This window comes from Passer domesticus, chromosome 24, assembly GCF_036417665.1.
Source record: "Passer domesticus isolate bPasDom1 chromosome 24, bPasDom1.hap1, whole genome shotgun sequence".
In the NCBI taxonomy this organism is placed as follows: Eukaryota; Metazoa; Chordata; class Aves; order Passeriformes; family Passeridae; genus Passer; species Passer domesticus.
This window is the reverse complement of record NC_087497.1, coordinates 5,821,642-5,848,562: the sequence shown is the minus strand read 5'-3', so window position 1 is coordinate 5,848,562 and position 26,921 is coordinate 5,821,642. Positions and strand designations below refer to the sequence as shown.

General features: G+C 53.3%; 1 protein-coding gene across 1 annotated transcript in view; it reads left to right on the top strand.

Annotated features, from left to right (window-relative positions):
• The window catches only part of MAN1C1 (mannosidase alpha class 1C member 1), a 56,281-nt gene extending 31,510 nt beyond the window's left edge, over positions 1-24,771 (top strand). Inside the window, exons 4-13 of the mRNA XM_064398319.1 lie at positions 6,332-6,447; positions 9,044-9,124; positions 10,978-11,072; positions 14,644-14,767; positions 16,722-16,815; positions 19,909-20,024; positions 20,202-20,421; positions 21,855-22,027; positions 22,572-22,687; positions 23,058-24,771. Coding sequence (XP_064254389.1) covers positions 6,332-6,447; positions 9,044-9,124; positions 10,978-11,072; positions 14,644-14,767; positions 16,722-16,815; positions 19,909-20,024; positions 20,202-20,421; positions 21,855-22,027; positions 22,572-22,687; positions 23,058-23,178 — 1,256 coding nt within the window. The 3' untranslated portion in view covers positions 23,179-24,771. The remainder of the gene's footprint in view (positions 1-6,331; positions 6,448-9,043; positions 9,125-10,977; positions 11,073-14,643; positions 14,768-16,721; positions 16,816-19,908; positions 20,025-20,201; positions 20,422-21,854; positions 22,028-22,571; positions 22,688-23,057) is intronic.
• Positions 24,772-26,921: the final 2,150 nt, after the last annotated feature.

Genomic DNA, 26,921 nt, shown 5'->3' with positions numbered 1-26,921 from the left:
TTCCCAGTGCTTAATAAGGATATTGCTAACCTGTTCCCCCCAGACTCTGCCTTCTTCCACGTCCCTAAATGAGCCCAAGCTCTCTTTTGTGTCTCCCACCCATCACTGGATCGGGGCAGAGCTGCCACTGCTGCTCCAGCTTGAACGATAGCCTTAATTCTCCAGGGGAAATTGATATTTGAAAAACATGAGTGGTTTGTAATCCAAAAAAGCCATTTCTTCCCCAGCTGGAACACGCTCTCTATTAAATTTGATCACAGCAGCCTAAAAGGCAGCACTTGAAGCTGCCTGTCTGGTGCCAGCTTTACCTGAGCAGCCCATGTGCTGAGGCTGCTCCGTGCTGCACGTGGAACTGGCATTCATCAGCACTTCCCAGGAACCTGGAAGATCTCTCCTGATGACAACAAAAAGCAGCCTGAGCTGTGGTGTGAGCCAGATGTTTGGGTGATTTCCCTCGTGCCAGCCTTCAGAGTTGCTTGGCTGCAGGTGGGAGGCTCAGCCCGGGTTGGCAGGTGGAGTTCTGGGGCTCTGCTCCCTGCCAGCCTCGTGCAGGAGTGATTGCTCTGCTGTTCCTGAGCATCTTTCCAGGCCATGATCAGCCCCTGAGCTTCCCCTGGCTGGGGCAGGTGTGACTTTGCCACCCTGCATGCCCAGGACGGGGCTGGAGCTGCTTTGGGTGTGAAGCTCAGAGGGTGGTGTGACCTCGAGTGATGTCCTGTGGCTCATAAATGCATGGAATTCCAGTGGATCCCTGTTTCCTCTGGAGCTGCATGGAAATCCACATCTCCAGGGCCAGGACTGATAGCTGGACAGGTTGGTGACCTGCAGAGCAGGGCCAGCATCCTGGGAGTGCTGAATGTGCCAGGGGGTGAAGGGGGAGAGAGCAGATCAGAGACTGAAACTGGGGGGAATTGTGATTTGGGCTGATGGGAGCTGGTTTGTTGGGGTGTGGGGCCTGGCACAGGGTGTGACCCTGAGACCCCCATGGGTGGCAGCTCCCAGCTGAGGGACAGGGATGGGGACAGGGCTGCCTGTGACCCTGCAGGGCTCTGCCCATCAGGGCATGGAGAGCACTCAGGGGTGACCCTGTGACCAAAACCTGGAGAGGAGAGTGAGGAAGATTAATGTGGGGAAGATGGGAAAATAACCTTGGCCATGGAGTGGTTTTTGATGAGGTCCCTGAAGTGTAGGTGCAGTGGTTTATTTGGAAAGCAAAGAAAAATGAGGTTGCTCAAAAGCTAATGGACTTTTTTTTTCCCCCTAACTCTGCAAGAGAATGTGCTGATACAAAAAGAAATAGATCTTTTCTAATTCTTGGACTAGTTCTTTGTCTCCTCCATCTCTTGCTTCTGCTACCTTGTTGCTCAGATGTAATTTGTTTAGTTTGCCTTAAATAAAGGGAATGTAGTTACTCTGTGTTACAGCTATCAGGTTCCCAGACAAAAACTCAATAAATAAGGCACTGGCAGGGCTGTAGCTCAGGTCTGGTGTTTCTGCCTTCATCTGCAGTAGGTACCACTCGCAGGCAGCTGAAGGACTGTAATGAGATGATCGTGGATTTAACTGAGAAATTTTCTTTCTCCCTGAAAAGCAAACCCATTTCCCAGTTCCATTTGGATTCTCTGTTTAATTTCTGGACCAGTGGTACAGCCCTGTCCTGGGGGTCCCTGACTCCTGATCCTTGCAGTGGGAGCAGTGACTTTCCACTGGAGAGCACCTCCTGGAGCTGGAGTTCATCCTCAGTGCCCATCCCTGCTGTGAGGGCTGCAGGAAATGTTAAGAAATAAACAGGTGAAATGTTAAGAAATAAACAGGTGTTTATTTAATATTACAAAATAAACAGGGGAGTGTTCCTGCACCATTCCAGAGGGGAGCTGGCTGGATGGCTGCTGCAAAGTGCTTGGGAAGAGCAGAGACACCAGGTGGGATCTGGTGGATAAATTCATCCTTATTTCTCTAACCATCACATTCTCTTGCTTTAAACCCTCTTTCTTTGCATGCTTTGAGGGAAATTCCTCCTGCTTTTTTTGGCTGGCAGGACAAGCTAAAGCCCAGAGCAGGCAGGAGCTCTGGGCTGAGCCCAGATCCAGCCCAGGAGCTGCAGGCTCCCAGCCTCTGGTTGTGCCTGACCTGGAGCTCTCCGCACAGGGACTGGCAAATCTTGGCTGCAGGGCAGATCTTTCAAGGAGCTGCAGTGATTTTCACAGTTTATTTGGTTGCCAAGATAATCCTGAGCTGTGTAAAACGTCTCTGTGTGGATTTCTCCCAGAATTGGACAGTTTGCCACCAGGCAGGAGCTGTGTGCTGACGCGGTCCCAGGCAGCTCCCAGGCTTCTCACACACGTTTGGGATAAATGTCAGGAGTTCAGGCTGCTCTCCAAGCCCTGTCATGGAGAAAAAGGACCAAAAAGAACAGGAAAAGCAGCACTTGGAGATAGTAATTTTTCAGACTGCTGCTGTAACAGGGCACTGATTTTAATTGAAGCCTTCAGAGTAGCAGAAGCAGGGGAAGGGATCTGGTGTTTTCCCCCCTGTACCCCAGGAGGTGAAGGTAAACAACCAGTGACAATCAGAGCCCCTTGTGCCTTGGCACTTAACAAGTTCATCGTGTTTCATAGAAACTGCATCCTAATTTTTATTCCAAACAAGATTTCAGCACTAATTTCTGTTTTGACAAATACAATCTGACATAAGAACAGTGGGAGTCAAGACCTTTCATTTTTGATCTGGGTTTACATTGCGCTGATCTAAATTCCTCCCCCTTCTGCTCTTGCTTTTCAGTTGTAAACTCTGTTATTAAAGTTAGCAAAGAGCTGTTTGAAGCCCCCCGTTCTGTGGCATTTAAACAGTCCTGCTGCATGCAAGATTAAGTCTGATATCTTCCTAATGGCTCGTGCTGTTCATCTGAGGCCGTGGCACAAAGCGTCGCTGTACGGGCTCTGAAATGGCTTTGTTGGAGATGAAGGATTTGGTTTCTGTTCACTGAGTCACTTCATCAGGGATTCTTTGCCAAATGGCAGCAGCAGGCCCCCTGGGGCTGAGGGCATTAGAGATGAGGTTCCCCCAGCCCTCTGCAGGGCTCTGGCAGGGCTGGCTGGGGTCAGGGTGGGCTTCCATCCCTCCCTGGTGGTGGCAGTCACAGGGGGAACGTGGCTCTAAACAGGGGGGACACAGCACAAGGAATTTTCTAGTGGAAGGTTGGAATTGGATGATCTTTAAAGCCCCTTCCAACCCAAACCAGCCTGTGAAAGGATAATTTTATTTGAGCTGAACCCTGGCGTGAGGGAGTGCTGGAAAGCTGCTGGAGATCCTGGTGAGGATGCTCCCATCTCCTGCTGCTTGGCAATCCTGGCACTGTGTTCACCTTCCCAAAGGCACACCCTGAACTCCTCCGTGGTCCTTGGACCCCAAAGCAAAGCTGGTGGGACAGGAGGGTCCAGCCTGTGCTTTGGGGGCCTCTGCAGGGTCCTTGTTCTCCATGCCCAGGCACAGAGAGTGTGGTGGATTCAGGAGAGCCTTTGGGAGGAGCTCTCCTTCATGAGGAAAAGGCTATTTCAGACCCCACTCAGAGCTACTTGGCTGCTGAAGCATCACTTTGGTGGCTTTTTTTAAGGCTCTCAAGGGACAGACTTGCAGCTGGGAGCCCTTCAAGTCTGTCTGGGCAGTGATACTCCACCTGAATGGTGGCTATTTTGGGAAGAGGGAAGGCAGTGCTCTCCATCCCTCCCATCACAGCTGCTCCTCTTCAGAAAATCAACTTTTGCTAAGCTCTGGGTGCTGCATGAATGCTGGGGTTAGGTCACTTGTTCAGGTCTTGGAAGAGGCAGGTGAATCTGGGCTAAAAAAACCCCAAAGAAATTAAGAAAAGAAGAAACAAAACAAGGCAAAACCCCTGAGAGCCAGCGGTGCCAGCTCCTCTCCAGCCAGCACCTTTGCCCAGATCAATGAAGTCAGTGTTGGTTGGTGCTCTCTGAGGCAGGGCTCAGCTCCTGGGGTGGGTGGCAGCAGGAACAGAGCAGCCTTGTTGCCCACACTCCTCTCTCCATTCTTCTGCTGCACAAAAGAGCAAATCCAGGGTGGCACAGGCCCTCCTGCAGCTCAGGGAGAGATGAACCTTTGTCTGCTCCCATCAGCTGCTGCTCCTCACTCAGGGGCAGCTCTGGGCAGGGGCCCTGTCACCAGAGCTGCTGTGACACTCAGGAATGTCCCCAGAGCCCCTGAGGTCCCTGTTCTCTCCCTGGTGAAGGTGTCCCCACCCCAGCCAGTCTGCAGCAGGATCAGGAGGGGTTTTCATTGCACGCTTGGGTTTGTGGGGTCCTGCTCTAAAGCCACTGCTCCCAGCCCTGGGGACAGCCAGGAGGGTTTCTGTCACAGCTTTCTTGGGAGGGTTTCTTGGTTCCTACTTTAAAACTCCCTGAGAGCAAGAACAGTCACACTGAAACCAGCAATTTGGAGATGAGGGTGTCAGCAAGAGTCAGAAGTGACAGAGAGGGGCTGGATTTGGTTTGGAGCTGCCTCCCCTTTGATTGCAGCCCTCCCACCCTAATGTGCAGGTGCAGGGAGGTGCTGATGGGGTAACACAGCTGGCAGGAGGTGGCAGGAGGTGGCACCACGCTGCCAGCTGGGTGTGTTTGTGCTGCAGTGAGTGCTGGGGTGTGCACACACCAAATTCTGACAGCTGCCCCTGCAGCTCCCTCCTGCTCTGAGCAAGCCAAGCTGAGCAGGGAGGAGGGAAGGTGCTGCCCTGGCACAGAAATCACAGGCTCAGGGACTCTCTGGGTGCCCTCTGTCCTGGCGAGGGACAGGCACAGCCCTGCTTTGCTGAGGAGGGGCAGGAGCTGCCTTTTCATCCCTCTCTGGGGCTGGGGCTGGCGTGGGGAGAGCTCTGGGGCTGCAGGAGAGGAGCCACTGAGCAGCTGCAGCTGCTTCAAAGCTGGTGCAGAAGAAAGGGAACACGGCCCAGCCCCTGGTACAGAACACACAGCCCCAGGTTCTTCTGATGCAGAGGGTGAGGGAGGATTTAAAACAAATGTTTAATGTGACACAAAGACAAAGCAGCAGGGGAGCGAGGTTTGCCCTCCACTTTGTCAAACACAGGCAGGAGAGCTGAGCCACTCCAAGCAGAGAGTTCCCAGTCCCCAGAGCCATTCCCCAAGTTAAAACCCTGACTTGCTAAAAACATAAAAGGCTCTGTCAATTCCAGCAATATTCCTCACTTCAATTAATCATCCCAGAAAATGGTGAGTTTGTTGTCTCTTTGTCTCCATTTAGCTTGAGCAAATCCAACTTTCCTCATTGTCTCTCTGCAGATTATGAAAAGCTTTTGTTGATTATATCATCAAATTAAGGCGAGCCCAGCAGTGTGATTTTCCTCTCAGACTATCACAGCACCAGCTGTGCCTCAGGTGCCACTGCCCTTCCTTCCCTGTTTAAAATGCTCTCCCTGCCTCCCTGTCACGTCTCTCCTTGCTAACAGGAAAGTGTGTAAAAATCACATCATCATTAATATTGAAGAGTCATTAGGGCTGATGAAAGCAGCCCTGCCTGCCGTGGTGTTGTTTTCCATGCTCAGTGCTTTTGGCAAGCATTCCAGGCCCACGTCAGCCCAGCTGATTTTTAGAGCCCACCAGTTGATCCAGTGACTGTTTGACTCCATGCAGCCATTGCTCCTGGAGCTGGCTCCAGTGAGTTGGCCATTTCCCAGGCCTGCAGGAATAAATGCATTTCTGGGGGCTGTTTCTGCCTCCCTCCTCTCCCACAGCCCCTGCTTTTGATGCAGCCAGCATCCGAAAGGCAGCAATCCGTAGTGGAGCAGGAAAGTCCTGCTTGGGTTTTTATTAAAGCAATGACGTGCTGGCTGGCTGAAAAGTGTCAAAACTGCAATCTTGAAGCATCAACAAAATAAGGCAGGATCCTTCCCTGGGGGAGAGGAGCGCTGGGAGGAGGAAGGAGCCTGGAATGGGTGGGTCTGAGCACTTCTCTGGGCTGCAGGGATGATGCTCATCGAGTCACAGTCCCCGTGTCCCTTGGTGACAGCACAGACATTGCTGAGCCACTCTGGCCAGGCAGGACTGACTTGGACAAGGCTTGCACTTGTGGCTGGGGGCTTCAGGTGTGCACCCTGAGCTGCTCCTTGGGGCAGTTCTTCCAGAACTCAGCATTCTTTCAGACTTTTGGAAATTGAACCTCTGCAGTTGTGGGTGCAGAGCTGAGCAGCCCTGGTGCCACCCAGACACCCCCAGCACGGGGACTGGGAGCTGCTGCCTGTGCCAGCCCCCCAGGCTGACTCAGAGCTGTGCTTTCATCCCTCTGTTGTGTTTGTGCCACACAGGAGGCCTTCGAGGAGCAACTGTGATAGATGCCTTAGATACCCTCTACATCATGGAGCTCGAGGAGGAATTCCAAGAAGCCAAGCAGTGGGTGGAGAAGAGCTTTGACTTGAACGTGGTGAGTCAGCTGCTGGCAATGCCTGCTGTGCCACCTAAACTGCCAGGCCTGAGCACAGTCCTCCCCAGGAGCCTTTGGGGAGGGAAAGCACAGCTCTGTAGGGGCAGAAACCACTCAGCTGCTTTTCTTTCCGAGGCCAAAGGGAGCAGTGCAGTGATTCACCCCAATTTTCTGCTGGTTCCAGCAGGGGCCAGCAGCTCAGCCTCAGCGTGTCTGGCTGACAAGAAGGTTCAGGGTTTAATGGCTCTGGTCTGGGTAATGGAAACAGACACTCACTCTTAGACACCCCAAGGAAATGTTGCTCATCAAAGAACGAGTTCTGTTTGGTCTCAGGTAAATGTCTGCCTGTGATAAAACGAGATTTCCTCATTAAATTTTCTTATTAAATTAGATTAAGGTTGTAAACCCAGCTCCCCTTGTCTGGGTTCTTTGTTGGTGTCACTGCTGGGACCTGTGTGACACCTCAGCAGCAGAGGGGGAGCACAGAGGAGCCAGGGTTTGTCAGGAAGGGCATCACCTCTGAAAACAGCCAGGGCTGCTTCTCCAGGGCTGCTGGAGCTGTGCTGGACACGAGGGGCTGTGCTGGGGCTCTGGTGCCTCCTCTGTCCCAGCTCCTGCATCCCCCGTCCCCAGCTGATGGCATCTCATCAGTGGCACACACAGAGAATGTGAAAACCAAAGTGCAGCTTAAACTTGTATTTGTTTAAAGCCAGTCTAGTTGTTGTGAGGAATGGTTCTCCCACGGGAACAATGCCTGCAGCTGCCTGTATAGAGAAGCATCATTTGGGAGGGCACCACTGGCATTCATGGATTCATAAAAGCAGCCCACAGCTGATAAATTTGGTGAATGGTCTCAGTCTGTTACTGAATCGATAAACAAGGGACAAAATCAACTGGGAGATAATTTATCTGGATTTCATAAAAGCTTTTAATCTTGGCCTGCAGAATAGATTGATCTGTAAAGACAAGAGTGAATGCTATGGATTGATCCGTGGAGTCAGGGAGCACAGCAAGGCAGGCAGGGGGAAATTAATTCAATATTGCCTCTGTACAAGGAGCTCTCACAGTCCAGAAAGGCAGGACAGGGACTGCAGGACCCACCAGCTCTGCTTGAAACTCAGTGCTGTGATCTCTCTGAAGTTGTGTTGGGGAAGTTTGGGGTGGAATTTGGGCAAAGGCTCTTCCCCAGAGGGTGCTGGCACTGCCCAGGCTCCCCAGGGAATGGGCACAGCCCTGAGGCTGCCAGAGCTCCAGGAGCTCTTGGACAGCACTCCAGGGGTGCCCAGGGTGGGGTTGGTGGGGTGTCTGGGCAGACCAGGATGATGCTGGTGGGTCCCTTCCAGCTCAGGAGGTTCTGGGATTGTGTGACTGTGATTCTGGGATTGTGTGACTGTGTGATCTGCCCAGCCTGACCCAGGTGCTGCCTCAGGTGATAAATGGGGCAGTTGGGGTTTCTCTTCCCTCCAGGCTGCCCCTGTCCCTGCAGAGCAAACAAAGAGCTGAGAGAGGGGCACAGAGTGCTGGGAGATGGGCACAAAGAGCTGAGAGAGGGGCACAAAGTGCTGAGAGAGGGGCACAAAGAGCTGAGAGATGGGCACAAAGTGCTGAGAGATGGGCACAGAGCTGAGAGAGGGGCACAGAGCTGAGAGAGGGGCACAGAGCTGAGAGATGGGCACAGATCTGAGAGATGGGCACAGAGCTGAGAGAGGGGCACAGAGCTGAGAGATGGGCACAGAGCTGAGAGAGGGGCACAGAGCTGGGAGAGGGGCACAAAGTGCTGAGAGAGGGGCACAGAGCTGAGAGAGGGGCACAAAGAGCTGAGAGAGGGGCACAGAGCTGAGAGAGGGGCACAGAGCTGAGAGAGGGGCACAAAGAGCTGAGAGAGGGGCACAGATCTGAGAGGGGCACAAAGTGCTGAGAGATGGGCACAGTGCTGAGAGAGGGGCACAGAGCTGAGAGAGGGGCACAGAGCTGAGAGATGGGCACAAAGAGCTGAGAGAGGGGCACAGAGCTGAGAGAGGGGCACAAAGTGCTGAGAGAGGGGCACAAAGAGCTGAGAGAGGGGCACAGAGCTGGGAGAGGGGCACAAAGTGCTGGGAGAGGGGCACAAAGCTGAGAGAGGGGCACAAAGAGCTGAGAGAGGGGCACAAAGTGCTGAGAGAGGGGCACAAAGAGCTGAGAGAGGGGCACAGAGCTGGGAGAGGGGCACAAAGTGCTGGGAGAGGGGCACAAAGAGCTGAGAGAGGGGCACAAAGTGCTGAGAGAGGGGCACAAAGTGCTGAGAGAGGGGCACAAAGAGCTGAGAGAGGGGCACAGAGCTGGGAGAGGGGCACAGAGCTGAGAGAGGGGCACAGAGCTGAGAGATGGGCACAAAGTGCTGAGAGAGGGGCACAAAGTGCTGAGAGAGGGGCACAGAGCTGGGAGAGGGGCACAGAGCTGGGAGAGGGGCACAGAGCTGGGAGAGGGGCACAGAGCTGAGAGATGGGCACAAAGTGCTGAGAGAGGGGCACAAAGAGCTGGGAGAGGGGCACAGAGCTGAGAGGGGCACAGAGCTGAGGGCTGTCCTGCACTCAGGGCTGTCCTTGTGTCTTTGCAGAATGGAGAAGCTTCCCTGTTCGAGGTGAACATCCGCTACATCGGAGGGCTCCTGGCCACCTACTACCTGACTGGAGAGGAGGTTTGTCCCCACAGTGTCCCCCAGCCCCAGGAACCAGCTGGGAGCTCTGCCCTCAGCATCAGATAATCCCCCTTAACAACAGGCTGAACCCATCCTTTTTGTGAATATGGAAATGCCACTAATGTTCCTTTAATTAAGCCTGGAATAATTACCTTGCACACACCGTGCACGGCTCATTTGCCAGAGATCTTTCCTCCTGTGGGCAATTCTAGCAGGACACGTTTGCAGTTGGACACATTGCTCCCCGGGGAAATGCCATTTGCAGAGGATCTTCGTCTTTGTGCTTGTTCCTCTCTCTTCCAAGTCGGGTGAGGTTTCACCAGACATCATCCAGATCCTGCCTCGGGCTCAGGAGGGCAGCTGAGAGGGGCAGGTGCTCCCCTCTCACTGCACATCCCTGTGGAGCAGGAATCCCTGAGGTGGATGCAGAGCCTGGTGTCACCCCTGAGGTGGAGGCTGGAGCCCTGGGTGAGGCAGGAGATCTCATTCCCACTGCCCTCCCTCCTCCCACAATGCCATAATCTGTTTGATGGTGTGCCTGGGCTGCAATTCCACATCTGCAGGGAGATGAGGAGATTATTCCTCTGCCCTGGGAGTCTTTGGTGAGCTGAAGCTCTGGTTCAGGGGGAGTTCTGTGAGGACTGGCCCTAAATGAGAGCTCAGCTCTGCTGCTGCCCCAGCACAGAGGGTGGGATGGCTCCTGCACCGTTGATGCAGGAGCAGCTCTCTTACTTCAGCTGCATTTGAAATGTGTTCCAGGAATGACTTCCCTCTGGGATTTCCCTCCAGGGAAAACTCTCAAAGACTCAGTGCCCCGACTCAGAATCTGCCTCAGTGACAACTTCAACAGGTTGCAGATCAACAGAGCAAAAAGAAACCACATTAAACCATAGAACTCCAGCAGTGACCTCTTGAAGTCCCATCAGCAGCTGGGGCAGCGCCTGTCACTTACCCAGTCAGTGTCCCTGAAAGGCAAAAACCAGTCCCTGTCCCTTTCTTTCCCTTCTGAGCCAACCCCCTGTTTCCTTGTGAGAGTATCAAAGGTCTGTGAGCCCACAGGAGAGCTCAGGTTTCCTCAGTGCTGTATTTTTAGAGCAATGAATTCCTGCTTTCTGAGAGCCACCACCACAGGGCTAGAGGTAAAAGGCTTGTGCTTTATCTCCTAAGTCACTTAGAGGCTTCTCTTGATCAGGACTAATCTCTGCAGTGAAGATTAGTGCTGGTATCAGTCTGTCCCAAAATAATTGTGTGTGCTTGCTTTGTGCTGCAAGGCACCATAAGCTGCAATTTGACTGGAAAGCCCAAAACTGAGGCATTACCAGTGGAAAAGGAGCAGCTTAGCCATGAAACCACCAATCCTTCTTGGCCAGGAGCTGCCAGGAGAAGATGGTTGGTTGGAAATCATGGTTTTTACAACAGGGGATGAAAACAAAATCTGGGCAAGCCTGCGTTGTAAATCTAGCAGTGCTTCAGGCCAGAAGGATTTCTTCTGATTTTCACTCAGTGATTGCAGCTCCTTGTGTTCTCTGCCATCCTGGGCATGGGAAGGTTTGGAGAGCACTCTGGATCAGCTCAGATCACAGGGTGCTGTGGTGAGCTGCTCTGCTCCAGGCTGAGGCTTTGGCAGGGGACTGGGGGCTGGGTTAGTGCAGATTGGAGAGGAAATTTAGAGATGCAAAAGTCCAGTGAGACTTTTGGTTCAGATTTTTTGTGCAGGGGAGCCAGGGCACAGCACACCTGGAGCAGGGGTTCTGCAGCACCTCCAGTGTTTCATGACAGTGTGTTTGCAAAAGGGGATGTGGGAGAATCCTCTGTGACTCGTCCCATCAAATATTTATCCTCCCTTTTAACAGGTGTTCAAGAGCAAAGCCCTGGAACTTGGAGAGAAACTTCTGCCAGCCTTCAACACCCCCACTGGGATCCCACGTGGAGTCATCAACCTGGGCAGGCAAGGCACACATCCTCAGCAGCATTCCCTTTAGCTCTGGAGCTGGGAAGGACCAGGAGCAGCAGAGCTCCTCAGAGCTGGCCCCTCCAGAGCAGATTCCTCGAGGTCACTTGCTTTGCCAGCTCAGACCTTGGCACAGCTTGCAGGTGACTCAGGTCAAACCCAGCTGTGTTTTATTCATTTGGGGCTGGCCACAGTTTCTTCCTCTGCCTCCTGACAGGGCTCCCTGCTGCAAGAGCATTTTCCTCACTCTCGTGTTCTGTGAAAAGGTGATTTTCTAGTCTGCTCGTAGCATGGATTTTTGCAGTGTGCCCAGCTAGATGCATGTGAATTCAGCCAGAAAAAATGGATTTAAAAAAAATTGGAAAAACTAGGCAAGGGAGTGGATGGGACTGGCTGACAGTTTTGGTGCTGGAAAGGGGGAGAACACAGCACACAGCCCTCAGCCAGGCTCTGTCCTTCCTTAGTGCCCAGAATTCAGGTTGGTGATGTTCTCATGGCCAGGGAGGCAGCTGAGTTCAGTAAATCCCTGCAAAAGGTCTGGCAGCAAACAGAGCAGAGCTGGGGCTGCCCTGCTGCTCCTGGCTCTCCTGGCAGACAATTCCCTGCCAGCCAGGCAGGGATTTTGGATTTGCTGGTTCTGATGCATCCAAACAAATCCACGGGTGAGAGCTGCAGGAAATGTGGGTTAACAAAACCTTTCATCCTCACCTCTTGCAAAACACTCAAAGTCGTTTCCAGCCCTTAGCCCAAATCTCCTCCTTGGCTCTGCAAGCAAAAGACTTCCAAATATTTGGCTCAAATATCACTGTCACCCCTCAGTTGTCTGATGTGCTCCTGATCCCAGGGAAAATTGGAGCCACCAGCAGCACTGTAATTGTCCTTTTTTACAGCACAGACATCCTGCTTCCTCTGTGGCTGATAAAGGCTCTGCATAGACTAACCTTTCACAGAAATGCCAAACCCTCCCCTGCCCTTTGTGAAGACAATTGAAGCAGCCTCTGTCTGCCCAGACATTCCCAAAATGTTTTGCTGATGACCTTGAGTGAGAGCAGAGAAAATCGACAGAACACGGAGGCCACAGCCAGAGCCCCCCTGCAGCTCTGGGGCTGCTGGGAGGGCTGCAGGACTAAACCAGTGCAGCTGGTTTAGGAGCAGGCACGGAGGGAGCTGCATCCACAGCCCGAGCTGCTGCAGGAGCACGAGGAGCAGCCAAGGGCTGTGAACCCCCAGGGAAAGGGAATTATTCAGTGTGCAAGTGGAGCAGAGGAGGGCGAGGTGAGGCTGTGAGACCACACTGACCCAAACATCAGGGCCAGAACAAAGCCCAGAAGAGTTTTGCAACGAGGAATTCTCTCTCCACTTCTGCTTTTGCAAGGGTGTGCTAATTCCAGAGAGACCTGAGCATCCCAAAAGGAGGAGGGTCCTGCAGCGTGTGTGGGCCTCTGTTGGAGGCAGCTTGGGGGGTGGGTTAAGAAGGACATTCAGAAATTTGAAACCAAAAACTCCCTTGGCATTGAGTCAATTCTGCACATTCATTTTCGAGGGTCCAAGCACAGCCAGCCCCCCCAGCTCTCCCATACCCAGCTGCCTTTATCTCTTTCTGTCACCTTTTCCTCTGGGGTCCCCTCTCTGCTGATGAGCTTCCTGTGGCTGCTTGCTGTCCCCTGTCTGTCTGTCCCATCTCACACTGCTGTCCCTGGCTGTCTGTCCCATCTCACACTGCCTGCTGTCCCTGGCTGTCTGTCCCATCTCACACTGCTGTCCCTGGCTGTCTGTCCCTCTTTCCATCCTGCTGCTCCAGCTGCCACGCTGGCCCTGGCAGCTCTGTGTGCTCCAGCTGCTGCTCTGTGCTCTGCTCTGTGAGCTCTCCCTGTGCTGCAGTCCTTTCCTTCACGTCTCCCTAACCCTCTGTACCTCCAGATTTTCCCTCAGCATTCTCTCCTGGCCTCTCTCACTGCTTTTGCTGCTTTGGATCCCCATGGGGAAGGCAATACTTTGACATTTCAGACCCGCTTATCTGAGAGATAAAGGAGTTCTGGATGTGTTCCTTTCCCTTGGAGGCCAAGGTCCTTCAAACAGCAGCTTCCTCTGAGCTGCCAGAGGCAGAGCAGCTGTGAAGGCCCAGTTTGCAAGGCTGACAAAAGCTTTTCCTGCAGGGGGTCACTGCAGGCTGCAGAAGGGCTCTGGTTCCTCCTGTGCTGCCTGACCCAAAGCTCAGGCTGCAGCAGCACAGCCCGTGCTGTGGTTTTGGGGAGGGCAGGGCTGGGATGGGCTCTGTGACCCCACAGAGCTGCTGTGACAACAAACACGGCCCCACTTGGCAGCTGCAGCCCTGCTGAGCTGAGCTGAGCCGAGCTGAGCCAAGCTGAGCTGAGCCAAGCTGAGCTGAGCCTGCCTAGGGCTCTCCTTGCAGGCAAACAGCCAGCTCGGGACCTGCCACGTTTTCCTCTCCATCACAGCGAGGGAAACTTTTTTTTTTTTTCTTTTCGTGCTCAGAAGGATCATTAGTTTTAACCTCCTGTAAACAACAAGCCCTTCTCTCTCCCAGCCAAGCTTCCCGGCGCCATCTAGTGTCACCCCCACCCTTCCCTGTCCCTGGAGCTGTCCCCTCCCCGGGTTCACTGCCAGGAGATGCAAAACTGGAGCCACCACACCTCTGAGGTGGCTCTGGGGCAGCAGCCACAGAGGCTGCTTTGGTTACATCCAACCCTGCATCCCCAGGGCATTGTCCTGCCTGGAGGGTTCCAGGCACACCCAGAGCCGTGGGGTACCACAAGGATATTTATTTTATCCCACAATATCTGTGTGGGCCAGGCTGGCAGTGCTCCTCCCAGGCTGTTTGTCAGCTGAGCTCTGCCACAAAGAAATGCAGTTTGTGCAGTCTGTGTGTTAGTCCTAAAGAATCTCTGGAAGATCACAGCTCAGTACCACTGGAACTGCTGCTGAAAATCTGTGTGTCCTAAATGTGTGTGTGTGTGTCCTAAATGTGTGTGTGTGTCCTAAATATGTGTGTGTGTGTGTCCTAAATGTGTGTGTGTCCTAAATGTGTGTGTGTGTCCTAAATGTGTGTGTGTGTCCTAAATGTGTGTGTGTGTGTCCCAAATCTGTGTCCTAAATGTGTGTGTGTCCTAAATGTGTGTGTGTGTCCCAAATCTCTGTGTCCTAAATGTGTGTGTGTGTGTGTCCCAAATCTGTGTGTGTGTGTCCCAAATCTGTGTGTGTGTGTCCTAAATGTGTGTATCCTGAATCTGTGTGTGTGTCCCAAATCTGTGTGTCCTTAATGTGTGTGTGCGTGTGTCCTGAATCTGTGTGTGTGTGTGTCCTAAATGTGTGTGTGTGTGCCCCAAATCTGTGTGTGTGTGTGTGTGTGCCCCAAATCTGTGTGTGTGTGTGTGTCCTAAATGTGTGTGTGTGTGCCCCAAATCTGCGTGTGTGTCCCAAATCCATGTGTGTGTCCTTTCCAACCCCCAAAGGACACCTGGCAAAGGCAGGGCTGCCCTGGGGCAGGCCCACCCCAGGCTCTGGCTGTGTTTGCTGGCAGTGAGGGCTCTCTTTTCTCTCCTTGCAGTGGCATGAGCTGGAGCTGGGGCTGGGCATCTGCTGGAAGCAGCATCCTGGCAGAATTTGGGACCCTGCACCTGGAGTTCCTGCACCTCTCCCAGCTCTCTGGCAACCCAGTGTTTGCAGAAAAGGCAAGTGAGCCCAGCCTGGGCTGCCATGGCTTGGCCTCTTCATCCCCCTGGGGTGTTTTTCCTGGTGTGAATTTTACCCAGAGCAGGGCACAGCCGAGGTGCAGCCATCAGGGGATGCAGATCCCTCAGGAGCCTGCTCTGAGGGACACAGATTGTGCCAGGCAGAACCCAAACTGCCCCCGTGAGCCCAGGGGAAATGGGGCTGGTCCAGAGTGCCACAAACAGACAGGGCTGCCAAAAAAAGTCACAAATTCTGCTTTTCCAGGGTGTGTCCAAGCAGGTCTGTCAGCTGTGAAACAAGGAGGGGATTTGAAGGAGAGACAGGAAAAACAAGAGGAGGAAGAAGCTGGGAGAGCAAAGTGGAGCTGGGATGGAGTGGATGGGAAGCAGTGAGGGTGGGATGAGCAGTGAGAGGCACAGAGCAGGGAAAAGCAGAGGGTGAAGGGAAACAGGAAACCCAGGAAAGTGTGGGAAGATCAAGAGAGGCTGGTGATGTGGGATGGGGACAAGGCTGAGGTTCCTGAGGACAGGGATGATGACAAATTGCTCCCAGGGAGGGGGAGCTGAGGAGAGGCCAGGAAAGGGAGCAGTGCTGTGGAGAGAAAATGTGTGAGGAAGATGATGGAAACATTGGGGATGCACTGCTAAAAACCAGAACTGCATCCTCATTCTGGGTTCAAACCATGGCATCTTGAGCCAGGGTCAAACCTCTGTCCCCAGCCTAAGAGATTTTTCCTCTTCTCCTCCTGAGCCCATGGAGGGAAAAGGGCAAAACCTTTCTGAGAGACTCTCCTGGGCTGATGTGTGCACAGAAAATGGATCCCAGCCACCCTGAGAGGGAAAATGTGGGATGCTGTGGGCTCTAACAGCCCAGCCTGTGGGAAATTCCTGCAGTGGAGCACATCAACTCATGAGCTCCCAGCTTGGGACTTGGGTGATTTTAGCAGGAATTAAAGCCCATCTGTGTCTTTTATTCAAACCTGTCATTAACATGCCAAGCTCCTAAACTCCAGTAAATATTATGGAGCCTGACAACTTCCTTGGAAGCACTGGCTTAAGGCTGCAGCCAGCTTTTGGTGTGCAAATTGTCTGATTTTGTAAAAGGTTTAGGGCAAATTAGCTGCTCTGTAGGTTATAATAGAATATTTATGCTGCAAGGAATTTAACTGGGTCCCTTAAGGGAAAGGCCTATTGGATTTAATGGGGGTGAAACCAAGGGAGGCTTTAGAGACTTAAGTGCTGGTTGTTCTGGGGTATTAAAGGAACTGTCTGTTGTTGAAATTAAAGGCCCCAATTCATCACATTAAGTGACCACATGGTGAATTTAAGTGCTGTGTGAGTCACTCATCCCTGCCACTCCCTTCCCTTTGGATCATGGAAGAAATCACCCCTGGCATCGCTCACATCTCCCATTTCCACCCAGATCCCCAAGCACAGAATCAGACTTGGGTTTGGAAGGGATCTCAAAGCCCACCCAGTGCCACCCCTGCGATGGCAGGGACACCTTCCCCTGTCCCAGGTGCTCCCAGCCCGTGTCCAGCCTGGCCTTGGGCACTGCCAGGGATCCAGGGCAGCCCCAGCTGCTCTGGGCACCTGTGCCAGGGCCTGCCCACCCTCCCAGGGAGGAATCTCTTCCCAATATCCCATCTAACCCTGGCCTCCTTTACCTTGAGGCCATTCCCCCTTGTCCTGTCACTCCACACCTTTGGGAAAAGTCTCTCTCCAATTCCCTGTAGCCCCTTCAGGTCCTGGAAGCACAAAGTCTCCCAGGATCCCTTCTCTCCATGGCAGTGAGCTGGAGTGGGGCTGTGCAGGGTTTCCAGAACCATTTCTGAAATCAGGATTGGGCTGAGCCCCACAGCATCTCCCTCCTGAGCTGTGTGCTGGGCTGGAGCAGGGCAGGGGAGGGAGGGAGGGACAGAGCATAACCCGGGCTGTCTGTGCTCTCTCACAGGTGATGAACATCAGAAAGGTGCTCAGCAGAGTGGAGAAGCCACAGGGCCTGTACCCCAACTTCCTGAGCCCGGTGACGGGGAGCTGGGTGCAGCGTAGGTATCCCTGCCTCCCCCCTGCCTGCAGGAGAAGCCTTCCCTCCCTCCCTCCTTCCCCAGGGAGCAGCCCCTGGGGCTGTGCCACAGGAGATAAATCAGGCTTTGCAAGGGCAGGGCAGGAATTGTGCCCTTACCCACAGCTGAGTGTCCCAGCTGAGTGTCCCAGCTCCAGAGAGAGAACTGGGGCCCTGCTGAGTGTCCCAGCTGAGTGTCCCAGCTCCAGAGAGAGAACTGGGGCCCTGCTGGGTGTCCCAGCTGATTGTCCCAGCTCCAGAGAGGGAACTGGGGCCCTGCTGAGTGTCCCAGCTCCAGAGAGAACTGGAGCCCTGCTGAGTGTCCCAGCTCCAGAGAGGGAACTGGGACCCTGCTGAGTGTCCCAGCTGAGTGTCCCAGCTCCAGAGAGGGAACTGGGACCCTGCTGAGTGTCCCAGCTGAGTGTCCCAGCTCCAGAGAGAGAACTGGGGCCCTGCTGAGTGTCCGAGCTGAGTGTCCCAGCTCCAGAGAGAACTGCAGCCTTCCCTGCACAGGGGCTCGTCCCACAGGTGCTGGGAGCCAGCCCAGCCTGGATCCTGCACTCAGCACAGGAGCTGCATGGGAAGCACAGGGAGGTTCCCCTCCAGAGTGGAGGTTCCCCTGCAGAGGCAGAGGGCTTGGAGGAGCCCTGGATCCCCCTGGGATCCAGGCAGGAATTCTCCTGTGCCTTCCTGTTCCTGTTACCATGGCAGCTCTGCAGAGCCGTTTGGGAAGGAGGGATGAGATAAGAATGTTTGCTTCTCTCCTGTGGGGAGCCCAGCACTGGAGCAATAATCAGGGAAGGTCTTGGAGAGGGCAGGGGAGTTGTGGAGGCTGCCAGGGGAAGGTGACACACAGGCTGTGCCCCTCCTCAGCAGTTTGCCCTGTGGTAGGAGCAGGAGGAGCCACTTGTGCAGCTGTGCCCTGATCTGTGACCTGCACTCTCTGCTCTGTTATTGATCTGCTTGTTTTGGCTGCTGCATTTGATGTTGTCAAAGAAAAATCTCTTCCAGAGACTGGTTTGAGCCTGTCAGTGGGTGACATGTATTATCTAGGCAGGTCACTCTGAGTCCTGCCTCTCCTGGTGTCCCCATGCTTTGTTGCACTTTTTGCTGGGCTGGATCACTCCAGACCTCTCCCAGTGCTGCTTTTGTGGCTCTGGTGGCAACAGGCAGGGACAGACCCTGGCTGTGAGCAGTCCCTGACCTTTCACTGGCAGGGCTGGTCCCTGCAAAGTGTCTGGGATGGCCACATTAAGCCAGAGCTGCCCTTTGGTGCTGGGAGGAAGCCCTCATCTCTTCTGCCACAAATTTAATTCTGTTTTCTGCCTCAGATTTCTCTGCATTGCCCTGAACTTGCTGATGTAGAGAGGGGCCTGGTGGTGCTTTTCAGAGCATTAAAAGCAGCCTCTGCTTGCTCGTGTGGGACAGGGAGGTGCCTGCCACAGGCCTGGGGATTTCCTGACTCCAGCCACACTTCCACAGGCTCTTTGTGGCAATTGCTCAGGATGTGACCTTGGGATCTGGCCCCATATTCCAGGGAGGGAGAAGAGTCATCAGCCCCTTCTGCATCCCCAGTGCTGCTGGGGAGAAACAGATGAGGACCAGAGCAGGGAGGCATCTGCAGCCTGCTCCCCAGAGAGGCCAGGCTCTCATTTTCTCTCTTGCCATTAAAGCTCTTTGCAGGAAGCTGTTTTCCTTGAAATTGCTGTGATTTTCTTAAAAGCTGTATCTTTGACCTGGCTGAAGGAGCAGATGCTGCCAGGGGAGAGGCTGTGCTGGCCCTGTGGGAGGGCAGCTCTTACCTGTGGGAAGGCAGGGATTTATTGATGCAGGTGCCTGCGAGGCAAACGCTGCCAGGGCTGCTGCCAGATGGAAAGCAATTCTGGAGCAGGGCTGCAGCTTTGGTGAGTTTATGAATGACACACTCAGGATCACAGAGCTGCTCTCTAAAGGCAGCCTGTGTTTGCAAATCCTCTGCCCTCTCTGCTTGCAGGGAAGCTGGGTGTTTAATCTCATTGTTTTGCTAGGGATTATTCCCTGGATCACTGGACACAGTGTGTCAGGGATGTTTGCTCTTCAGGTCAGGAAAATGATGCATGGCTGTTGGTTTGTGCTGCTGGGAGGATTCAGCATTTGGAATAAGCCTTATCTGTGTCCAAGGAGAGGGGAAACGAAAATCTGAGCAGCTCTAACACCTGCTGCACGAGCTTAGCTGGGAAATGAGAGCCAGGACAATGTTAATTAACAGGGATGGCTCAGGCCAGCGAGGGCCATTTGTCTTGCTCTCTTAAAAATGGGAGTGCTTGAGTGCTTTAAAGAGTGAGAACACTGCTGTTCCCCCTGTGGCAGAGTTGGAGCTGTAAATGCATGCAGCAGCTCTCCCCAGGCACAAAGGTGCAGCTGTCAGGCCCGTGTCACACTGCAATCCCTCAGCACTCCTGTGAGGTCAGAGCAGGGGGTGCTCTGAGCAGACAGCCTCAGAAATTTCATTGCTGCAGAGGAAAACGTGCAGTGCACATCCCTGTACCTGACTTTATCATTTTAATGTGCCAGCAACCCCCAGCCTTCCCCAGGGCTCAGAGTCCCTCCGTGAGGCAGGAATACAAATGGCAAAACCCAGGAGTGTGTCCACAGCCCCTTGCTGGCAGCTCTGTGGGATCCAAACGCCTCTCCTTCCTTTCCTGAGGCAGGGAGACAGCTCCCAGGGGCTCCATCCAGATGGAAATCTATCAATACCCACCACTGCTTTTGGTTTATGAGGCTGGATTTATGATGATGGCTCCATAAACAGGAAGCATCTTCACGTTGCAGTATAAATAACTTGTAAAATGAGGCCTCTGAATGGTTCTGGTAAGGGATACTAATGCTCTGGAAAATGACAGAACATTTTTCTCCTGATTGCACTTTCCACCTTTCTTTCTTTCTGAAAAGCAATGCTGCAAGCTCTCCCCAGGAAGCTGGGAAGAGGAAGGAGAGAACAAGGGCATTAAATAGGACGTGATTGTTTCCCCTTTGTAAGGCAGCTGCTCAGTGTCTGTCATGAACCTGAAGCTCTTTCCTGGCTTTCCCACCACAGACCACGTCTCCATCGGGGGCCTCGGGGACAGCTTTTATGAATATCTCATCAAATCCTGGCTGATGTCAGACAAGAAGGACTCTGAAGCTAAAAAGATGTACGACGATGCCTTGGAGGTGAGGAGCCAGGTGCTGCTCTGTGGTTTTTTTGGGGTGAACATGGTTCATCAGAAGGGTTCAGACCTTCAGAATGAGTCTTTGGGTTTCCTTGGTACTCACTCCTGTCACTAACTAACACTGAGTAAGTTTTACTCACTGTCCACTCTCTTGAAATGCTGATTTTCATCCCTCTAGGCAATAGAAAAGCATTTGGTGAAAAAATCTGCAGGAGGCTTGACCTACATCGCCGAGTGGAGGGGTGGCATCCTGGATCACAAGATGGGCCACTTGGCCTGCTTCTCCGGGGGCATGATTGCCCTGGGGGCCGAGCACAGCACGGGGGAGAGGAGGCAGAGGCACATGGAGCTGGCAGCAGAGATCACCAGCACCTGCCACGAGTCCTACACACGCTCAGGTACCCGAGCCCACAGCCCCAGGAGGGTGGGCACTGCCTGCCAGGGGGGGTTCTGTGCCTCAGCAGCATTGCAGCCCTGCTGTGGCTTCCCCTGGGCTTTCCTGGGATGTGTGGAAGGGACAGAAATGTGCTTTGTGCAGCAGAGGCAGCTGGGAGCTGCTGGGGCAGAGCTGGGAATGGAGCTGGGGCTGAATCCCAGCCGGTCCCAGCAGGGCTCCAGGCTGCCCTTGCTCACCCCTCTGCAGGCAGCAGGGGAGGGTTAGCAGGGGTTAAAGGCAGAGTGGCTCTCTCTGCAGCAGAGCAGCAGAGCAGCCCAGCAGGGCAGTGCTGCAGACCTGCAGCTGCTGGTGTTACCAGGAGAATGGAGTTGCTGAGCCCCTCCAACTGAATCCTCGTTTCACAAGCTCAGGACAATTTCTTTCACCACCCAGAGCTGTGGAGAGCAGTGAGTGGAGATGAGTGAGGGACTGGCTCGGTTCTCTGCCTGCAGGAGCTGCTTTGGACACCCCTCCTTTCTTTGTAGGCATCCCTGCAGCTCCTGTGAGGCTGCAGGCAGCCAGGGCAGCTCTCCAGGACCTTGGCAGGCACAGGTCTGTCCACAACTGCATCCAGGATTGTCCCACACCTTCCCCACACCAGCCAGCCCAGCATGTTTGCCCAACAAACTCCAAGCTAACCTGAAATGATCTTTGCAAATAACTCTTTTTCCCTCCTGCAGCACTTACAGAACTAAACCAAGGTTTCTGAACTAACAGCCCTGTGCCTGTGAGTGCCTGGAGCCAGTTTTCACCATCAGAGAGGCCAGCAGCAGGCTGCCCAGTGCTGCAGGGAGTGGCTGTGCCCAGCTCCTGCCAGCACTGCCAGGGCCCCACACCCACAGCAGGGCCCGGGGAAGGTGTGCAGGGTAATTAGAGGCAGATAATGACTCCCTGTGAAGCACTGGGGCAGACACAGCCAGAGGAATGTGCCATGATCACAGAATTATGGAGTGGTTTGGGCTGGAAACGACCTTAGATTCCATCCCATCCCACCCCTGCCATGGCAGGGACACCTCCCACTGTCCCAGGTGCTCCCAGCCCTGTCCAGCCTGGCCTTGGGCACTGCCAGGGATGCAGGGGCAGCCACAGCTGCTCTGGGCACCCTCATGAGCAAATTTTTTTCCAGCAGGGGAGAGGGTTGGTGTTGAAAGCAGGGATCTGAGTGCTGGATAGTGCTTGCAAGAGACTGGGATTCCTAAGCACAGACCAACACACTCCTGATTATTGTTTATAAAACCACTGCAGTTGGTTTTATCACCACCCTGACCCCTTCCCTCCAAAGGCAGCGCTGAAGAAAAGGCTCAACACAGCCTTAGCCAAGCCCTGGCATCCTGAGCAGCCTGAAGGCACTGCTGGTGCTGCCCTGGCAGTGACAGTGCTGTGTGTTGTCCCCAGACACCAAGCTGGGCCCCGAGGCGTTCCGCTTCGACGCGGGCAGCGAGGCCACGGCCACGCGGCTCAGCGAGCGCTACTACATCCTGCGGCCCGAGGTGGTGGAGAGCTACATGTACCTCTGGAGGCTCACCCACCAGCCCAAGTACCGCCACTGGGGCTGGGAGGTGGTCCAGGTAAGGCTGCAGAGGCCACGGAGCCCCGTGGGTTCCTGCGTTGCTGCAAAAAGCTTTGCTTGGGTCGGCGGAAGGAGCGGAAATTATTGAAATTGTGTTAAATGCTGAGAAACATCAGGAATGCTCAAGGCTGGGTTGGGTGGGGCTCTGGGAAGCTTGGTCTAGAGGGAGGTGACCCTGTCCGTGGCAGGAGGGTGGAAGTGGGTGATTTTTAAGGTTCCTTTCAACCCAGATTGTTCTCAAAGCCACGAGCAATGGGGCAGGAGTTCACAAAGTGCCTCAGGTCAGTGTTATCTCCACTGTGGAGGTTTTCTGCTCCCTTGGGGGCTGCACTGCCGTCAGTCAATCAGCCAGCTCGGGTGGCTGCTGTTTCCTCTGCTGTTCCATTAGAGCCAGGCTGGTTCCCAGAGTGTGGAGTAACCTCTGAGTGAGGGACAGGAAACCTGGTGCTGGATTTGTAAACTGGTTTGGAACGCAGCTGCTGGTGCTGGAGGGGTCACCCCACGCTGCTGGGGGTGGCTGAGGGTTCTGTTCCCCCTGCCAGGCCCTGGAGAAGCACTGCAGGGTGGAAGCTGGCTTCTCTGGCATCCGAGACGTGTACACCACCACGCCCACCCACGACAACATGCAGCAGAGCTTCTTCCTCGCAGAGACTCTGAAGTAAGTCTGGGCTCACAGGGGCCTTCCAGAGCAGCACAGCTCCTTAAGGAGCCTCAGACAATAAAGGAGAAGTCTTCTCTTCCCAGGGGAGGTGTCACTGCCAGGACAGGGGGCTGGAACCAGAGGAGCTTTCAGGATCTTTCCATTCTGGGGGGAAACTGGGCAAAGCTGTAAATCTTTGGGAGTTTCCTGCTGCAGCCTCTGCTGCCCTTGGCTCCCTGGAGGCTCCTGCTCAGGGGCTGGGTCTGAAGGGCTGTGATCCAGAGTGTGGGAAGGGTGGGGATTTTCCAGGGAGGTGGGAACATGTCACATGCTGCTGCCTGGAGCCCTGCTGGGCTGCTCCGAGCCTGTCCCTCTGCTGTGGCTGCAGGTACCTCTATCTTCTGTTCTGTGAAGATGACGTGCTGTCCCTGGAGGATTGGGTGTTCAACACCGAGGCTCACCCCCTGCCCATCAACCACACGGACTTGAGAGCAGCAGGGCAGCCCTGAGGCTCTGCCCAGCTCCTGCTCCCCCAGCCTGGGCAGACTCTGCTTTTCCTTTCCATTGAAGGAATTCCTGTTGTTCCTGAAATGGTGTTTTGGGGCACTAGTCCAATTCCGGACAGTATTTTCTTGGGAAGATGAACCATGACTAAGCACCTTCTTTTCCTCTGTGAGGAGCTCTAATAGGCTGATGATGAGATGTTTATTCTGGGCCATACTGTACACAGTTCATAGACATTCCTTTATACAGAGAATTTATATGAAATCCACTGATTTTGCTTTATAGTGGCCAAAGGACTGGAAGTTTGCCATAAAATAGACTTCACACACACACACATACACACACACACACACACACACACACACACACATCCTCCTTTCCTTTCTCTGGTTCATTTCTGCCTTTTATCTGCTCTTGGATTTATCACCTCTCCAGTGAACAGTTCTGAGCTTTCTGGTGCTGGGCTCTGGGGGCTCTTCAGGAGAATGAGGAAAGGAAATTGTCCTCGCTGAGGGAGAGCAGCTGGAATTCTGGGGATGGCTGAGGAGCTCAGGAATGAAGGGAGGACAGGGAAAGGTGATGCTTTAGTGGGAAAATAAGAGGATCAAACCCTCCACAAACAGGAGCAGCCTCAGGCTGGAATTTGCAGATTTCAGGGGGGACTTGACCCACGCTGATCCCTGCTGGAGGGGCAACTCAGGAGCAGTCCAGGAGGCTCCTGGAGTGGGTTGGTGATGAATTCCCCCTCCAAGGGACACAGGAGCCAGCAGAGGGGCTCTGCAGAGCCCAAGAGGAGATCCAAGATGAGATCCAAGATGAGATCCAAGATGAGATCCAAGATGAGATCCAAGGCTGCCCAGGCCGTGGGTGGTGAGTTCAGGATCCTGAGGGCAGGAGGGAGGGGGAAAGCTCCAGCCTGGGCTGCAGCCGAGCAGAGCTGGAGGTCTCCAGAGGGACAGGGACACAGGTGGCCCTGCTGAGCAGGGACTGGGACAGGGCCACCCCACAGGTCCCCTCCAGCCTCAGCCATTCTGTGACTCAACTGTAACTAAACCAAAACTTGGCTGCAAAATCCTTGCTCCTGATGTATTTTTATATACTTTTTTCCTGTGCTCTTAAAACACATTTACCACCCATCACATCTCATTTAACTTTCCTTTTTTTTTTTTCTTTTGGTGTTTTTCTACTTTTATTTGGAACTAAATGTTACGAGTCACTTGTAATAATTTTACTGCTGTAATAGTCAGATCTGTGAAACAGAATAAAAGTCTTGTAAAATAAAATGCCTGTTGGGGTTGATCCTGTAAAAGACCAGTCACTCCATGCTTGGAATGAGACAATACTGGATTTAAAGAGTGGATTCCAAGAGTTTTGTGCAGCAGAAGTTGATTTCTGGGGGAATCTAGGCAGTGGTTGAGTTCCCAGCTTTCTTAAACTGCTGGATCTGGGATCAGCATTCCCTCTGATCACTGCAAAGCTCTGTGGCCCTGGGGGATGGAACATTTTTGTTCATTCTTGTGACAGCTTCGTGACAATTGCTTCATTCAGCAACTTGGGGGAAAATAAAGTTGCTTTGAGCAAGTTGTGAAAACAGAAAATGTTGTTTCTAAATTCCTGCCTTTGTAATTCCCCGAGAGAAATAAGATTGTCAGATGGGGACTTAGCATTATCCCAGGGATAAAGCTGCTGCTGCTAAGCCTGGCCTAGAGGATGGGTATTGGTAAATAAACATCTTGGGAGTGAGCTGTGTTATCCAGGAGATTTGGGGATCGGGGAGCTCTTGTAGCTCAAAGGATTTTGATAATGGATTAAGGGAATTTCTTAAATAAGAATGACCTGCTCTTGGAGTAACGTGGAACACTTTGCCTGGCAGAATTTAAACCCCCAAAATAAACAGAGTGGTTCTGGTTTCCTTTAGGAGCAGGCCCATGGTTGGTTCCCATTTCACACAGGTGAGTGGGAACATCCCTCACCCTTCCAGAGGAAGTTTCCTGCAGCTCTTGGGGGGCCACACCACAAACCAGGAGGTTCTGACCAAGGGGAGTTTTTCCTGCTGGGTGGAAGTCTTCCCTGTTACTGTTTTTAGGATTCCCTTTGATCCAGGTGTGCCTGGGTGGGCCCCACAGCAGCTCTGTGGATATTTAACATTCTTCCCGAGTGCTGTAATCCCAGGACCCAGCAGTGGAGAGCCAGGTTGGGTTTGTTCTCTTCCAAGGAGCAGCAGCCACTCTGAATTATTTCACCTTTAAGTCTTTCCCATCAAATATTCCCCCCGTTTCTCATCTTTTTGTAGTGACTGGAAATGGTTTGGGTGTAAAATGAGCCCTCATCCAAAGAGAGCCACCTCAGCTCTGCCACCACCGTGCCAGGGCCCCTCCTGCTCCTGTCCCAGACAAACCAGGACCTTTATCCTGTTCCAAACCCATCCCTCCCGTTACACTCTGGGTCAATCCAGGGAAGCAGCAGCAGGTTTTACAGCACATCTATAAAACACGGCAGCTCCCAGACCTGTCCCTGCTCCCAGAGTCATTCCCATGCCCTGCTAATCCCACAGCCACGGCCGGGTTCTTTATGGAGCAGAGTTCCAGGGAAGTTTTCTGCTGTGCTGCAGAAAGATTTTTCTTCTTCCTCCCTCGGTGCAACCACCCTGGCGTGAATCCCAAATATCCCCCTTGGTTCCACTGCTGGGCTCCTCTGCCTGCTCCCATCCTCATCCTCCCTCCTCCTCCCTTAATGGCTCGGTCATGCTCTGCTCATCTCCATCTCCAGACTTCTTTAAACCTAAAACAAAAACGATTAGGCAGGCTTAGGATACAGCAGAGCTTCAAAGGATTAAACGCTGACGCTTCCCTCGGAGAGATCAAACACTCGGTGCTGGCCCTGCAGCAGAAATCTTCCGGCTAAGGGGGGATTGGAGCAGGACTGGGAGCACGGAGGAGCAGGATGAGGAGCGGAGAGAGGTTAAAATAATAAATTTGTGTGGCTAAATAATAAATTTGTGTGTCTTGGCCCAGCCACTGCCAAGGGACAGTGTGGCAGCAATGGGCGGGCGTGGAGGGACACTGAAAACATGGGAGGTTGAAAAGCTTGGGGTGGAAATGACCCAAAATGTGGCATGGTGGTAAAAATGACCCAAAATGTGGGGTAATGCTGGAGAAAGGAGGCTGAGCACCATCACCCAGGGCTGCCAAGTCATTCCCATCCCCAATTCCCATCCCTAGGGCTCAAACCTCAGCGGAATCACTGCAAGCGATCCCACCCATACCTGTTTTGTTAAAAAAATACCCATTTTGGTCAGCTATAACCAAACAAGCACAGGATACGGCTTTGGGAAGTGCCGAACAAGTTCAGGGTTTTGTTCTTTCTGGGAAAAGCTGAATTAAGGACAAAATGGGAATGTGGGGATGGACACATACCTCTCTCTTGCATGGATAATAAAAGAAAAAGTCATTGGAGACACAGGAGGAGGGGGTTCATTCCCCCAGGAGCCCTCAGAGCAGAGACATTTCAGCCTAAAAAGCACTTTTTTCCTGAATCAGTGCCGCTCATTTACCATTAAAACGTGTTTTTACCCTGACAAGTGCCGCTCATTTAACACTAAAAAGAACTTTTCCCTAACCGGGCGGCAGGGATTTAACACCAAAACACATTTTTTCCTTAACGGGTGCCCCTCATTTACCACCAACCCGATGTTTTCCCAGACGGACCGACGGTCATTTAACCCTAAAACACGCTTTCCCCTGACCGC